The sequence below is a fragment of the Pogoniulus pusillus genome, chromosome 6 (genome assembly GCF_015220805.1).
Source record: "Pogoniulus pusillus isolate bPogPus1 chromosome 6, bPogPus1.pri, whole genome shotgun sequence".
NCBI classification, from domain to species: domain Eukaryota; kingdom Metazoa; phylum Chordata; class Aves; order Piciformes; family Lybiidae; genus Pogoniulus; species Pogoniulus pusillus.
Genome location: NC_087269.1, coordinates 1,914,351 through 1,930,049, shown reverse-complemented (window position 1 = coordinate 1,930,049; position 15,699 = coordinate 1,914,351). Strand labels below are relative to the sequence as shown.

The following is a 15,699-nucleotide window of genomic DNA, read 5'->3' as shown; positions in this document are numbered from 1 at the left end:
GTGAGGTCAGCTGGAGAGAGAAGCAGTGAGTGTAGCTGGAGAGAGAAGAAGCTGTAAGTGTAGCTGGAGAGAGAAGCTGTGAGTGCAGCTGGAGAGAGAAGAAGCTGTAAGTGTAGCTGGAGAGAGAAGCTGTGAGTGCAGCTGGAGAGAGAAGAAGCTGTGAGTGCAGCTGGAGAGAGAAGCTGTTGTGAGTGCAGCTGGAGAGAGAAGAAGCTGTGAGTGCAGCTGGAGAGAGAAGCTGTTGTGAGTGCAGCTGGAGAGAGAAGCAGTGAGTGTAGCTGGAGAGAGAAGCAGTGAGTGTAGCTGGAGAGAGATGTGAGTGCAGCTGGAGAGAGAAGCTTCTGTGAGTGCAGCTGGAGAGAGAGGTGAGTGCAGCTGGAGAGAGAAGCTGTGAGTGCAGCTGGAGAGAGAAGCTGTGAGTGCAGCTGGAGAGAGAAGCTGTGAGTGCAGCTGGAGAGAGAAGCTGTGAGTGCAGCTGGAGAGAGAAGCTGTGAGTGCAGCTGGAGAGAGAAGCTGTGAGTGCAGCTGGAGAGAGATGTGAGTGTAGCTGGAGAGAGAAGCTGTTGTGAGTGCAGCTGGAGAGAGATGTGAGTGCAGCTGGAGAGAGAAGCTGTTGTGAGCGCAACTGGAGAGAGATGTGAGTGCAGCTGGAGAGAGAAGCTGTTGTGAGTGCAGCTGGAGAGAGAAGCTGTTGTGAGTGCAGCTGGAGAGAGAAGCTGTGAGTGCAGCTGTCCTTGTAGGATCAGCATCAATCTCAGCCCTACACTGCAATGGCACTAGCAGTGGATGCTGGTGGCCATGGTGGTCTTAGGTTGATGGTTGGACTCAGTGATCTCAGAGATCTTCTCAACCAAAACACTTCTATGGTACTATGAAAGCAGCAAATGCTTCTCCTCATAGGACAGGGAGCTTCTGCTGCTGACATAAGAGAAAGCAGAGATCTACAGCCAGGAAAGCCCAAGCAAAAGTCAAAGTCAGTAGTTCCAGAAGCTGCAAAGATACTGGAATCCTGCTGTGGCCAAGGTCTGTGGAGCAGCTCCACACAGCCCAGCATCCTTTCCTCCTCAGCAGCAAAGCCATTGGCATCACCAGGCCAATTAAAACACAACAGAGGCAGCTCTGGGGCTGGCCAGAGGACATCATCGTCAGTAGCTTCCCCACATGAAGGTGAGATGTCTGTCCAGGAGCTGAGTGGTCTCTGGCTGGAGGGGAGGCTCTGGGTGGGAGGTGGACACAGTCAGAGCCCAGTGGTCATCTGCTCATGTGCTGGAGGATGGTGACACAGCCATGGTAGCTGGTGCAGCGCTGCAGGGGGGGCTGCTGCTCCAGGCTCCCCGACGCCGGGTCGAAGGTGAACGCCTTGTCCGTGCCTTCCCCGTGCTCATCTCGGCCACCCAGGATGTAAACCTTCCCTCCACACACTGTCAGGCCACAGCTCTCCTGGAAAGCAGAAGGGAAGCACAAGAGCTGAGGAGCAAGCCTGCAGCTTTAGGCAATGAGGATGAGCAAGAGGTTAAACTGAGCTCAACAGGCTCAAAGCCCAAGAGCTGAGGAGCAAGCCTGCAGCTTTAGGCAATGAGAATGAGCAAGAGGTTAAACTGAGCTCAACAGGCTCAAAGCCCAAGAGCTGAGGAGCAAGCCTGCAGCTTTAGGCAATGAGGGTGAGCAAGAGATCAACTGAGCTCAACAGGCTCAAAGCCCAAGAGCTGAGGAGCAAACCTCCAGCTTTAGGCAATGAGAATGAGCAAGAGATCAACTGAGCTCAACAGGCTCAAAGCCTAAGAGCTGAGGAGCACACCTCCAGCTTTAGGCAATGAGGGTGAGCAAGAGGTTAACTGAGCTCAACAGGCTCAAAGCCTAAGAGCTGAGGAGCACACCTCCAGCTTTAGGCAATGAGGGTGAGCAAGAGATCAACTGAGCTCAACAGGCTCAAAGCCCAAGAGCTGTGGAGCACACCTCCAGCTTTAGGCAATGAGGATGAATCCTAGAATGGGTTAGGTTAAGGGTGTAAGTTGCAGCAAAAGAGGTTCCAGCTCAACACAAGGGGGAACTTCTTGACTGTAAGGGTCACAGAGCACTGCAACAGGCTCCCCAGGGAGGTTGTGGGGTCTCCTTCTCTGGAGACTTCCAAAGCCTGTCTGGATGTGTTCCTCTGTGATCTGTGTTAGTATTGTCCTGCTCTGGCAGGGGAGTTGGACTGTATGATCTCCTTGGGTCCCTTCCAACCCCTAACATCCTGGGATCCTATGAACTCAGTTCAACAGGCTCAAAGCCTAAGAGCTGAGGAGCAAACCTCCAGCTTGAGGAAACGAGGATGAGCAAGAGCTTGACTCAATCCAACAGGCTCTTCAGCATGAGGGTGCTGAGAGCCTGGAACTGTGTCCAGCTCTGGGCCCCTCAATTGCAGAGAGCTGTTGAGGTGCTGGAAGGTGTTGAGAGAAGGGCAGCAAGGCTGGGGAGGGGCCTGGAGCAGAGCCCTGTGAGGAGAGGCTGAGGGAGCTGGGGGTGTGCAGCCTGCAGCAGAGGAGGCTCAGGGCAGAGCTGATTGCTGCCTGCAGCTGCCTGCAGGGAGGCTGTAGCCAGGTGGGGTTGGGCTCTGCTGCCAGGCAAGCAGCAAGAGCAGAAGGGGCCAGAGTCTGAAGCTGTGGCAGGGCAGGTCTGGGATGGATGTTGTTAGGAAGTTGTTGTCAGAGAGAGTGATTGGCACTGGAATGGGCTGCCCAGGGAGGTGGTGGAGTGGCTGTGGCTGGAAGTGTTGCAGCCAAGCCTGGCTGGAGCACTTAGTGCCATGGGCTGGTTGGTTGGGCAGGGCTGGGTGCTAGGTTGGGCTGAGCTTGGAGCTCTCTTCCAACCTGCCTGATTCTCTGATTCTAAATCTGTGAAAATGAACAAACAATATTCATGTTGACACAAATCCTCTCTCACATCAGTGAATCCCCTCCCTTGCAGAGATCCATCCTCCAAGCAGCATGGGCATGGAGAACACGATTGAGCTGCTCTACAGGGGTCATGTTCAGATGTTCACAGCCAAAGCCAGGATGTATCTTCCTTGCCTTCAGTCCCAGCAAAGCACAGATGGCTCCTGTTGTGCACAGGGAGGACACTCAGAGCTGCTTCCCCACAGCTCTTCCTTACCAGAGGTCCAGGGAGGGTGGCTGCTTCTTGCCAGCTGTCACTTCTTGGATCATAGCTGAAGATTGTGCTGAGGAGCCCACCTACAACATAAATGATGTCCTCCAAGCAGACAGCATTGATGCACCTCTGGTAAAAAGGGGTGGGAGACAAGAGTGTCCACTTGTCATCCTCTGGGTCATAACACTGGACCTGGCAGGGGAAACAATGATCAGAGCATTCATTGGCCTCACCCTGGCTTGGCTGAAGCTGCTGCTCACTAGAAACAAAAGCAGAATGAGGCAGAAAGGTGGATGAGAGCTTCAGCACCCAGAGACCAGTGCAGTGAGGGATGGGATGATGAGATCCAGCTTTCCCTCTTGCACTCAAGTCTGCAAGACAAACTGCAAGCCCCCAGGGTTGCCCTTGACCCAGACAATATGTGGTGAAGTGTTCAGAGATGGAGCTGAGTGGTCCTTGCTGCAGCTCAGGGCACCAGAAGCATCACCTCTGGCTTACAGAGGTCTCCTCCAGACAGTGAATGTCCACAGATGATAGAATCAGTCAGGGTTGGAAGGGACCTCAAGGAGCAGCCAGTTCCAAACCCCTGCCATGCCCAGGGACACCTCACACTAGAGCAGGTTGCTCACAGCCACATCCAGCCTGGCCTGAAACACTTCCAGCCATGAGGCTTCCACCACCTCCCTGGGCAACCTGTGCCAGGCTCTCAGCACCCTCATGATGAACAACTTCTTCTTAACATCCAGTCTGAATCTACTCATTTCCAGCTTTGTTCCATTCCTCCCAGTCCTGTCACTCCATGACAGCCTCAAAAGTCCCTCCCCAGCTTTCTTGTAGCCCCCTTCAGGTACTGCAAGGCCACAAGAAGGTCACCTTGGAGCCTTCTCTTCAGACTGAACAGCCCCAACTCTCTCAGTCTCTCCTCATAGGAGAGCAGCTCCAGCCCTCTGCTCATCCTTGTGATGCTTCTCTGGACACCTTCCAGCACCTCCAGATCCCTCTTGTAACAGAGGCTCTAGAACTGGATGCAGTACTCCAGCTGGGGTCTCACCAGCGTGGAGCAGAGGGGCAGGATCACTTCCCTCACCTGCTGCCCACACTCCTCCTGCTGCAGCCCAGGCTCTGGCTGCTCTCTGGGCTGCAGGAGCACCCTGACAGCTCCTGCTGAGCTTCTCCTCCACCAGCACCCCCAAGTCCCTCTCCTCAGGGCTGTTCTCAGGCTAATCATTGCCCAGCTTATATCGGTGCTTGGGACTGCCTCAATCCAGATGCAGGACCCTGCATTAGCCTGAGGGATCCTTCATTAGCCTTCAAGCCTGAGCACAACCTCATTTCTCTCCTGGCTCTCCATGGGCAAACCTCCTTTATTTCAGGTCTTCATCCACTCTTGATGCCTCCCCCCCTGCTCTGCAGTACCTTGTCAGTGTTAGTGGTGTCATCCACAGCACCACCCAGCACGTAGAGCTTGTTCAGGCAGGAGACCACAGCTGCTGAGCTCACAGCTTGAGGCAGAGGGGCCAAGGTTGCCCAGCTGTTGGAGAAGGTGTCGTAGCATTCCACGCTGGAGAGGCGGCAGAAGCCATCGAAGCCTCCCACGGCGTAGATCTGGCACAGGAGGAGGAGGAGAGCAGGGGGATTAGAACCACAGAATCATAGAACCAAGCAGGCTGGCAGAGAGCTCCAGGCTCAGCCAGCCCAACCTAGCACCCAGCCCTGCCCAACCAACCAGACCATGGCACTAAGTGCCCCAGCCAGCCTTGGCTGCAACACCTCCAGCCACAGCCACTCCACCACCTCCCTGGGCAGCCCATTCCAGTGCCAATCACTCTCTCTGCCAGGAACTTCCTCCTCACATCCAGCCTAGACCTGCCCTGCCACAGCTTCAGACTCTGGCCCCTTCTGCTCTTGCTGCTTGCCTGGCAGCAGAGCCCAACCCCACCTGGCTACAGCCTCCCTGCAGGCAGCTGCAGGCAGCAATCAGCTCTGCCCTGAGCCTCCTCTGCTGCAGGCTGCACACCCCCAGCTCCCTCAGCCTCTCCTCACAGGGCTCTGCTCCAGGCCCCTCCCCAGCCTTGCTGCCCTGCTCTCAACACCTTCCAGCACCTCAGCAGCTCTCTGCAATTCAGGAGCCCAGAGCTGGACACAGTTCCAGGCTCTCAGCACCCTCATGCTGAAGAGTTTCTTCCTAACATGCAGTCTGATTCTCCCCACTTCTCTCTTGCTCCATTCCCCCCACTCCCATCACTCCTCACACCCTAAAAAGTCCCTCCTCATCTTTCTTGTAGCCCCCTTCAGATACTGCAAGGCCACATTAGGTCTCCTGGGAGCCTTTTCCTCTCCAGACAGAACAGTCCCAACTCTCTCAGCCTGGCCTCAGATCAGAGCAGCTCCAGCCCTTGTGGCCCTTCTCTGGACACCTTCCCTGGGCCTCTCCCTGCCCGTGGCCCACTGCTTACCTTGCCCTGGAGTGTTGCCATCTTGTGCCTCCATCGACCTTTCTGCAGGCAGGCAACCTTGATCCAGACATTCAGCTGGGAGCTCAGCACCCAGACATCACTGCTGCTGATGTGTCCTCCTGAAAAGCAGGGTGGGGGGTGGCCTGCTGTGACCCCAAGCACAGCTCCATCACCTCCCTACACCAGAACATTGCCTGCTTCCCCCACGCAGTGGAACAGCTTACAGCAGAATACAGCCACAGGGTTAGGGCCATGGGGACTCAGCTGCCCAGTGGTGACACCACATGGACTTGTCACACTGCTCCATCCTTTTTATGAGCCCCATCTGACAGGCATGACAGCTTAAGTGAGGGACAGACAGGGGACTAGGATGCTTTAGGGCTCCTTCTCTGAGCACAGAATGGGTTGGATTGGAAGGGATCTGCAAAGCTCCTCCAGTCCAACCCCCTCTGCACTCAGCAGAGACATGGAGGAGGCTCAGGGCAGAGCTGATTGCTGCCTGCAGCTGCCTGCAGGGAGGCTGTAGCCAGGTGGGATTGGGCTCTGCTGCCAGGCAAGCAGCACCAGAAGAAGGGGCCAGAGTCTGAAGCTGTGGCAGGGCAGGTCTGGGCTGGGTGTCAGGAGGAAGTTGCTGGCAGAGAGAGTGATTGGCATTGGAATGGGCTGCCCAGGGAGGTGGTGGAGTGGCCGTGGCTGGAGGTGTTGCAGCCAAGGCTGGCTGGGGCACTTAGTGCCATGGTCTGGTTGGTTGGGCAGGGCTGGGTGCTAGGTTGGGCTGGCTGAGCTTGGAGCTCTCTTCCAACCTGCTTGATTCTGTGGTTCTCTCCTCAGCTAGATCAGGTTGCCCACAGCCCTCTCCAGCCTCACCTTCAATGTCCCCAGAGATGGAGCCCCAACCCCCTCCATGGGCAACCTGTTGTGGTGTTCCAGCACCCTCCTGGTGCAGGACTTGTTCCCAACATCCAGTCCATATCTGCTCTGCTCTCATTTCAAACCACTGCCCCTTGCCCAGTCACTGCAGGGCTCTGTAAAGTCTCTCCCCATCCTTTTTGTACTCCCCACAGCAAAACCATCTCCACAGCTGGACACCTTTGACAGATGCCCAACAGGAGGCAGAGAGTTGTTCTAACATTGCCACCCTCCCCACTGAAAGGTGAAATTGTTCCTTGGGACACCCAAATCCAAACCATCTAAAGGAGAAACTTCCCCAGCAAGTGACTCTGCTCCAAAGCTGGGATGCCTGTGAGGGAGCCCCAGTGAAGAGCCCTCAGGAGGGGCTGCCCAAGCTGAGCTCATGCTGCTCTTTGCAACCAGGCAGGCCCCTCCCTGGTGCAGGGCAGCTCACCTGATATGTACACATCATTCTTCAGTGTGCAGGCAGCAAACTCTGACTTGGTGTAGCCAGGCACGCTGGAGAGGGCTGTCCACTGCCTGCTCTTGGGGTGGTAGAGGTCTGTGAAGGGCAGCTTCAGAAGGCCTTTCTTGTCACAGCCTCCAATGACAACGATGACTTCTGCCAGCTCCATGAACCTAGAGCACAAAAAGGCACAGGTAAGCCCTCAGGCCTGGCTGCTCCTTTCCATCATCCCTCCCATCCTATCCAGGACACAGGCTGCCAGAAGGCAGACAGGACAAGGTCCTCTCCTGCCTCAGCAGTTGATGTTCTGGGCAGATCATTGCACCTCCCCTTCTGTCCATGGCCAGCAATGTGCCCTGGTGGGCAGCAGAGTCAATGGCATCCTGGGGGGCAGCAAGAGGTGTGTGGCCAGCAGGGCTAGGGAGGTTCTGCTCCCACTCTGCTCTGCCCTGCTGAGAGCAGAGCTGCAATGCTGTGGCCAGTTTGGGGCTCCCCAGGGCAGGAGGGACAGGGACCTGCTGCAGAGAGTCCAGCAGAGAGGCACGGGGGGGAGTGGGGGACTTGAGCATCTGCCCTGTGCAGAGAGCCTGAGAGCCCTGGGGCTGCTTAGGCTGCAGCAGAGAAGGCTGAGAGGAGCTCTGCTCAATGTCTCTCCCTAGCTGAGGGGTGGGTGTCAAGTGGAGGGGGCCAAGCTGTTTTGGGGGGTGCAGAGCAAGAAGCCAAGGAGCAATGGATGCAGAGTGGAAGAGAGAAGGTTTCATCTGCACAGGAGGAGGAGAAAGTTGTTTGGTGTGAGGGTGGCAGAGGCCTGGAGCAGGCTGCCCAGAGAGGCTGTGGAGTCTCCTTCCCTGGAGGCTTTCCAAGCCCACCTGGATGCATTCCTGTGTGACCTGCCCTGGATGATGCTGCTTTGGCAGGGGCTTGGCCTGGCTGATCTCTGGAGGTCCCTTCCAACCTCTACAGTTCTGTGATTCTCTCTGCAGTACCAAACCAAAGGCAACCTCCCAGTCTGAATGTGAGTGGGTCCAAGAGAAAAAGCAACAACCTTTCAAAGTCCCTAATGAGATCACAGAATCAAGCAGGTTGGCAGAGAGCTCCAGGCTCAGCCAGCCCAACCCAGCACCCAGCCCTGCCCAACCAACCAGACCATGGCACTAAGTGCCCCAGCCAGGCTTGGCTGCAACACCTCCAGCCACAGCCACTCCACCACCTCCCTGGGCAGCCCATTCCAGTGCCAATCACTCTCTCTGACAACAACTTCCTCCTCACATCCAGCCTAGACCTGCCCTGGCACAGCTTCAGACTCTGGCCCCTTCTGCTCTTGCTGCTTGCCTGGCAGCAGAGCCCAACCCCACCTGGCTACAGCCTCCCTGCGGGCAGCTGCAGCCTCGCTAACACTCCTGGCACTGAACTGTGCCAACTTCTCCAGCCTCTCCAGAAAGAAGCATCTTCCACTGCTCTCAACAGAGAAATCTCACACTCTGGGCTAAGTCTATGACCTGCCTCCTACCTCCTGGGTCTGGACCTGAAGGAGCTGACCTCGTGGCCGAGGATGTAGCAGCGGCGAGCCTCCTGCAGCAGCGGGATGCAGTCCGGGGCGCCCCGGATCAGCCCATCGGTTTCCACCTTGTGCACGAAGTAGGAGGGGTGCAGCAGGGGCAGCCGCACATGCTGCAGCAGCTCCTTCAGCGCCCCCTTGCGGCCGGCCGCGTCGTGCCGCACCCAGCGCATCACCGCCTCGAAGACCACCTCCTCCCTGGGCACCGCCAGCCGCTCGTCGGACAGGTACCCCCCCAGCTCCGCCGCCCCCACCCCCAGGAACTCCTCCTGCCGCGACACCTCCGCGAAGCGCTCCAGCGCCAGCCTCCTGCTCTTCTCCCGCAGAGAGGCGATGCAGAAGGAGTCTGCGAACCTGCCGATGCCCAGGCAGTTGCCAGGCTGCAGCTGCCCCTCCAGGAAGGTGGCGCAAGCGTCCCTCAGCTTGGAGAGCTGCAGCAAGTCAGCCAGCTCCAGGATGCCCTCGACGTTGTCCTCCTGAATGACGATGTTCCCCCCGTACATGTAGTCCAGGAGGAGGGACATGGTGGGAGCAGAGATCTTCTGGATGTTTATGATGTCCTGGTGGCCTTCCTTGAGGTGGGCACCAAACATGGCCCTGAAGTAGGTGCTGCTGGCCGACAGGGTGGCTCGGTGGCAGGGGAACTCCTGCCCCTCGATCCGCAGCACCACGTCCGTGAAGGTGCCGCTGCGGCGGTAGGAGTTGAGGGTCTGGAGGACCTGCTCGGCGTGGCAGGAGCCACTGCACAGCTTCACCTGCAGCTGCTCTTGGCTGGAGTCCCTCCTCACCTGCTCCAGGCTGCTGGGCCTGAGGCTGGACTCTGCTTTCAGCATCCGATGCATCCTGACTGGGAAGCGGGGGAGGGGGAAGGGGAGAGGAGAGGAGAGGAGAGGAGAGGAGAGGAGAGGAGAGGAGAGGAGAGGAGAGGAGAGGAGAGGAGAGGAGAGGAGAGGAGAGGAGAGGAGAGGAGAGGAGAGGAGAGGAGAGGAGAGGAGAGGAGAGGAGAGGAGAGGAGAGGAGAGGAGAGGAGAGGAGAGGAGAGGAGAGGAGAGGAGAGGAGAGGAGAGGAGAGGAGAGGAGAGGAGAGGAGAGGAGAGGAGAGGAGAGGAGAGGAGAGGAGAGGAGAGGAGAGGAGAGGAGAGGAGAGGAGAGGAGAGGAGAGGAGAGGAGAGGAGAGGAGAGGAGAGGAGAGGAGAGGAGAGGAGAGGAGAGGAGAGGAGAGGAGAGGAGAGGAGAGGAGAGGAGAGGAGAGGAGAGGAGAGGAGAGGAGAGGAGAGGAGAGGAGAGGAGAGGAGAGGAGAGGAGAGGAGAGGAGAGGAGAGGAGAGGAGAGGAGAGGAGAGGAGAGGAGAGGAGAGGAGAGGAGAGGAGAGGAGAGGAGAGGAGAGGAGAGGAGAGGAGAGGAGAGGAGAGGAGAGGAGAGGAGAGGAGAGGAGAGGAGAGGAGAGGAGAGGAGAGGAGAGGAGAGGAGAGGAGAGGAGAGGAGAGGAGAGGAGAGGAGAGGAGAGGAGAGGAGAGGAGAGGAGAGGAGAGGAGAGGAGAGGAGAGGAGAGGAGAGGAGAGGAGAGGAGAGGAGAGGAGAGGAGAGGAGAGGAGAGGAGAGGAGAGGAGAGGAGAGGAGAGGAGAGGAGAGGAGAGGAGAGGAGAGGAGAGGAGAGGAGAGGAGAGGAGAGGAGAGGAGAGGAGAGGAGAGGAGAGGAGAGGAGAGGAGAGGAGAGGAGAGGAGAGGAGAGGAGAGGAGAGGAGAGGAGAGGAGAGGAGAGGAGAGGAGAGGAGAGGAGAGGAGAGGAGAGGAGAGGAGAGGAGAGGCAAACCATAAAATGTGGCCAGCAGAGCAAGAGGGAGGGTTCTGCTCCTTTGCTCTCCTCAGACCCCCACCTAGAGTCCTGTGTGCAGTTCTGGAGCCCCCAACACAAGAAGGACATGGAACTGTTGGAGCCAGTCCAGAGGAGGCCACCAAAATGCTCAGAAGGCTGCTTTGGAGTACTCCAGGTGAGGTCTCCTCAGGGCAGAGCCAAGTGGCAGAATCAGCTCTCTGCATCTGCTGCCAACACTGCTTGGGATGCAGCCCAGGCTGTGATTTGTCTTCTGTGCTGCAGGCTCACACTGCCTGCTCCTGCCCAGCTTCTCCCCCACCAGCACCCCCAAGGCCTTTCCCAGAGGGCTGCTTTCCATCCACTCCCCCCCAGCCTGTACTGACAGTGAGGCTTGTTCCAGCCCAGCTGCAGAACCCTGCACTTGCTCTGGTTCAGCCTCCTGAGGTTCACCTGGGCACACCTCTCCAGCCTGTCCAGCTCCCTCTGGATGCCCTCCTGTCTCTCTGGCATGTCAAAACCACCACTCAGCTTAGTGCCATCTGCAGAGCTGCTGCTGTCTCCATCCTGCTGTCTGTAGCATTAAACAGCACAGGTCTCAGCACAGACCCCTGAGGGACTCCACTTGGCACTGCTCTCAAGCTGGGCTCAGCTCACTGCTGACCCTCTCAGCAAGAGACATCTCTCCTCCCTCCCCAAATGTCCTTCCCCAGCTCACAGACTCCACCTTGTCCACCCCTGAGAGGAGTGATGCCAGTGCCCACGAGTGGGTTTGCCTCACTGCCCTCCCCCATGCACCCTCCTCTTTGGGGCTCACCTTCTCCATCCAAGACCCACACACCAGCAAATCATAGAATCATAGAATCAAGCAGGTTGGAAGAGACCTCCAAGATCATCCAGTCCAACCTAGCACCCAGCTCTGTCTGAGCAACCAGATCATGGCACTAAGTGCCTCCTCCAGGCTTTGCTTGAAGACCTCAAGGGACAGTGCCTCCATCACCTCCCTGGGCAGCCCATTCCAATGCCAATCACTCTCTCTGTGAAGAAGAGATGCTTCCCCAGATGCCAGTGCAAGGAGTTGCCAACATTACCTGCCCCACAGATTGCCTCCTCCAGGTGGGATCCAGCACCAAACTCAACTTCCCTCTCGGAGAGCTCCCATCCAACAGCAGACACAGGTCACCTCCACCAAGCACCGCAGCTCAGCCCTTCTGCTGCGATGCTTGGGGTGGGGGAAGCACAAAAGCATCTCCTTTATCCTCACTGCCGGAGAGATTGGGGAAGGGGAGGGGGAGGAAGAGAAATCTGCTTTTGTCTCTCCTGAATGACATGCCAGGGAGCTACAGGGCATTAACCATGCAGCTGTCAATAACCAACCAACCAGGGAGCAGAGCCAGGAGCCAGGGAAAACCCAGCACAGCTCAGGGAAAGGAGAAAGGAGGGGGGGAGGGGGGGGGGGGGAAATCCCCTCCAAACCCAAACAGGGTCCAGCCATCTGGAGAGCAAATTGAGGTCCAGGTGGAAGGATTCATTGGCTGGAGAAACCACCCTAAAGGCTCTCAAACAACAGCCCTGGCAGCCAAAACAATAAATAAAAGCCCCCCAGAGCAGCAGTGGATTGATTGGGGCAGAGAGAAGCTGGAGTGCCCCTCATTAAGGCGTGATAATTAGGTAATTAGGTCCTTGAGGACCAGGAGGACAGAAGGGGAGACTTTGGGCCCCCCCACCACCGTGTGGCTTTCTTCACCCTCCCCTCTAACTCCAGCGCAGTTGTCGGCTGGATGGTGAAAGGCTCTGAATCCAAGCAGCCCCAGGGGGGAACTCCATCAGGTCAGCCTTAAACCCCCTCCAAGCTCGCAGCCGATTTTGACCTCCCTCTCTCATGAGCGGTTTGTGCTTTCTGCTCCGCTCCCAGCTCTGGGATGCAGGGCACAAGCTGGCATCCTGCTTGCTCCCAGCATTTGCATCTGAATCGTTGGCAACCTGGGAAAAGATTCTGCTTTCCCAGCCTGAGCAGGGTTAGGAGGCTTGAGGGGGGTGGGGGGGGTGGTGGTGAGGGGTGGGATTTACTCTTAGGACCTTCCACACCCTGCTAGAGTTGGCAGTGCCATGCTCCACCGACCAGGGGTGCAACCACATCTGCCCACGGGTGGAGCTAGAGGTGGCTAAGGACGGGTCATGAGGATCAATGGTACTGACCCTGCCCTGTGGGGCACAGCAGAAAAGTCTCCACAGTGCTGGAAGTGAGCTGGGGAGGGACTTTTCAGGATGTCAGGGAAGTGACAGGGCTGGGGGGAATGGAAGAAAACTGGAAATGGGGAGAGTCAGATTGGATGCTAGGAAGAAGTTCTTCAGCATGAGGGTGGTGAGAGCCTGGCACAGGTTGCCCTGGGAGGTAGTGAAAGCCTCATCCCTGGAGGTGTTTGAGGCCAGGCTGGATGAGGCTTTAGACAGTCTGCTCTAGTGTGAGGTGTCCCTGCCCATAGCAGGGGGGTTGGAACTACATGGTCCAAGTGCAAGGTCCTGCAGCTGGGTCGGGCAATGTCAAGGACAAATCCAGGCTGGAGAGCAGCCCTGAGCAGAGGGACTTGGGGGTGCTGCTGGAGGAGAAGCTCAGCAGGAGCCAGCAGTGTGCACTTGCAGCCCAGAGAGCCAAGCAGAGCCTGGGCTGCAGCAGCAGCAGTGTGGCCAGCAGGGCCAGGGAGGGGATTCTGCCCCTCTGCTCTGCTCTCCTTGTGTGATGCCACCGTGCCACATGTGCCTGTCACTGTCCAAAGGCTGTGCTGCAGCTCCTGCTGGGAGCCTTTTGGCATGGAACAGAGGGCCTGAAATCATGGAGTGGTTTTGGCTGGAAGAGACCTCTAAGGTCATCCAGCCCAACTTTTAACCCAGAGTTGCCAGGTCACCACTCAACCCTGCTCCTCCACACCACATCCACCATCACCCCAGGGAGGTGGTGGTGTCACCACCCCGGGAGGTGTTGCAGCCAAGCCTGGCTGGGGCACTTAGTGCCATGGTCTGGTTGGTTGGGCAGGGCTGGGTGCTAGGTTGGGCTGGCTGAGCCTGGAGCTCTCTTCCAACCTGCTTGGTTCTATGATTCTATGATCTCCAGGGATGGAGACTCCACCATCTCCTTGGACAGCCTGATGCAGGCCTTGATAAACTTATCAAGGAGCTGTTTGAAAGAGATGTCTGCTAGGCAGCACCAAGAACAAGGACATCTTATGCCAAGGCAGGAGCTGAACCCCTCCTATGCCCCCAGTGCCCAGGGTCTTCTCCCAGGGTAGATACAGACCCCAAGAGCAGTGATCTAATAGTGGATTAGGACTCTAAAATCCTTTCTTCACAGTAAAAGTGCTCAGGCCCCAAATATAACACATGGAAGCCACCCACAAGCAGTGGCTGCACCCAAAGAATCATAGAACCAAGCAGGTAGGAAGAGAGCTCCAGGCTCAGCCAGCCCAACCTAGCACCCAGCCCTGCCCAACCAACCAGACCATGGCACTAAGTGCCCCAGCCAGGCTTGGCTGCAACACCTCCAGCCACGGCCACTCCACCACCTCCCTGGGCAGCCCATTCCAATGCCAATCACTCTCTCTGACAACAACTTCCTCCTCACATCCAGCCCAGACCTGCCCTGCCACAGCTTCAGACTCTGGCCCCTTCTGCTCTTGCTGCTTGCCTGGCAGCAGAGCCCAACCCCACCTGGCTACAGCCTCCCTGCAGGCAGCTGCAGGCAGCAATCAGCTCTGCCCTGAGCCTCCTCTGCTGCAGGCTGCACACCCCCAGCTCCCTCAGCCTCTCCTCACAGGGCTCTGCTCCAGGCCCCTCCCCAGCCTTGCTGCCCTTCTCCAAACACCTTCCAGCACCTCAGCAGCTCTCTGCAATTCAGGAGCCCACAGCTGCACACAGCACTCCAGGGGTGTCCTGAGCAGTGCTGAGCACAGGGGCACAAGAACCTCCCTTGTCCTGCTGCCCACACTGCTCCTCAGCCAGCCCAGGATGCCATTGGCTCTGCTGCCCACCTGGGCACTGCTGCCTCAGCTTCAGCTCCTCTCTCCCACCACCCCCAGGTCCCCCTCTGCCTGGCTTCTCTCTGGGTGCTAGGTTGGACTGGATGAGGTTGGAGATCTCTCCTAACCTGCTTGATTCTATAATTCTCCCCCTCCCTGGAGGTGTTCCAGGCCATGCTGGACATGCTCTAGTGGAAACTGTCCCTGCCCATGGTGGGATGAGTGGACTTAGATGATCTATAAAGTCCCTTCCAAACCAACCCATTCTCTGATTCCATTATCATCTTCATGGCAGACAACTGTGCAGACCCAAGGCATGGTCACATCAGCATCACCCTCCAGACCCTAAGGGCTCCAGCTCTCCTGGTAACTCTGAAAGGCTGGGAAGCTTCCCAAGCACTATGAGAACCATCCCAGCTGCACCAGCAGCAAGCTCTGATCTCAGCAGGCAGCTTCAGAAAGGAAGGAGAAGAGTTAAAGCAGCACAGAGTTGGCTGTCTCAAGCCATTGGGGCTTAGAGCCAGCAACCAACCCTCAGCTCCTGTGTTTGAACACAGGACCCAGCCTACACCACTCCCATCCCTCTCCATTTTCCAGTACCTCTCCCTAGGGTACAGCAAGAACAGCTCAGGATTAGTCCATGTGGTTAATACCAGGAGCTCTACCCCCTTCCCCCTGCGGCAGTTTTCTGTTTCACACTCAGATGTCATTCCTGGAGCCAGGGAAGTTCCTGACAGGCTGCTGACAACCCCTGGGCAAAGCATTCAGATCCTCTTGTGTTCCCTTTAATCCCTTTCAACTATCAGCCCAATGCAGCCATTCAAGGGGCTGGAGGGGCAAAGAGTTGCCTAACAAAGCATAATCCCACCTTGCCCCAGACCTGATCCTCTTCTCCACCCAAAGCATCCCCTGCCAGCAGCTGGGAGCAGAGCCTGGGGGGAAGAACAGAGCAAGCAGAACAAGCACCAAGCAAGCCTGGCCCTTACCATAGGCAATTAGCAAAGAGCTGCTCAAGGACTTCTCAAGCAGGACCCAGCATCCAGACTCCTGTGCTTAGTAAGCTGGACCTAGCATCCAGACTCCTGTGTTTAATAAGCTGGACTCAAACTCCTGTGCTTAATAAGCTAGACCCAGCATCCAGACTCCTGTACTTAATAAGCAGGACCCAGACTCCTGTGCTTAATAAGCTGGACCCAGCATCCAGACTCCTGTACTTAATAACCTGGACTCAGACTCCTGTGCTTAATAAGCTAGACCCAGACTCCTGTGCTTAATAAGCTGGACCCAGACTCCTGTGCTTAATAAGCTGGACCCAGACCCCTGTGCTTAATAAGCTGGACCTAGCATCCAGACTCCTGTGCTTAATAAGC

The 15,699-nt window shown here is 57.0% G+C and overlaps 1 protein-coding gene across 3 annotated transcripts; it reads right to left on the bottom strand.

Annotated features, from left to right (window-relative positions):
* Positions 1-514: 514 nt before the first annotated feature.
* KLHL35 (kelch like family member 35) lies at positions 515-11,898 on the bottom strand. Of its 3 annotated transcripts, none has more exons than XM_064144211.1 (7): positions 11,408-11,898; positions 8,456-9,350; positions 6,934-7,118; positions 5,589-5,707; positions 4,549-4,737; positions 3,136-3,324; positions 515-1,440 (listed from the first exon to the last, which is right to left on the bottom strand). In XM_064144211.1, exons 2-7 carry the CDS (start codon positions 9,343-9,345, stop codon positions 1,252-1,254), a joined length of 1,761 nt encoding a protein of 586 aa, XP_064000281.1. In that variant the 5' UTR covers positions 9,346-9,350; positions 11,408-11,898; the 3' UTR covers positions 515-1,251. The 3 variants fall into 3 exon arrangements, with proteins under 3 accessions (XP_064000281.1, XP_064000280.1, XP_064000282.1); XM_064144210.1 differs by having other exon boundaries at positions 8,456-9,346; positions 11,408-11,897; XM_064144212.1 differs by lacking the exon at positions 11,408-11,898 and adding an exon at positions 10,780-11,400.
* Between the last annotated feature and the right edge of the window lie 3,801 nt (positions 11,899-15,699).

Excerpts from the sequence above, each read along its gene's own strand:
- KLHL35 (XM_064144211.1), bottom strand. The coding sequence starts at position 9,345 with ATGCATCGGATGCTGAAAGCAGAGTCCAGCCTCAGGCCCAGCAGCCTG. Across the intron at positions 7,119-8,455 it reads TTCAGGTCCAGACCCAGGAG|GTTCATGGAGCTGGCAGAAG; the intron begins GTAGGAGGCAGG and ends TTTGTGCTCTAG. Across the intron at positions 5,708-6,933 it reads GAATGATGTGTACATATCAG|GAGGACACATCAGCAGCAGT; the intron begins GTGAGCTGCCCT and ends CCTGCTTTTCAG.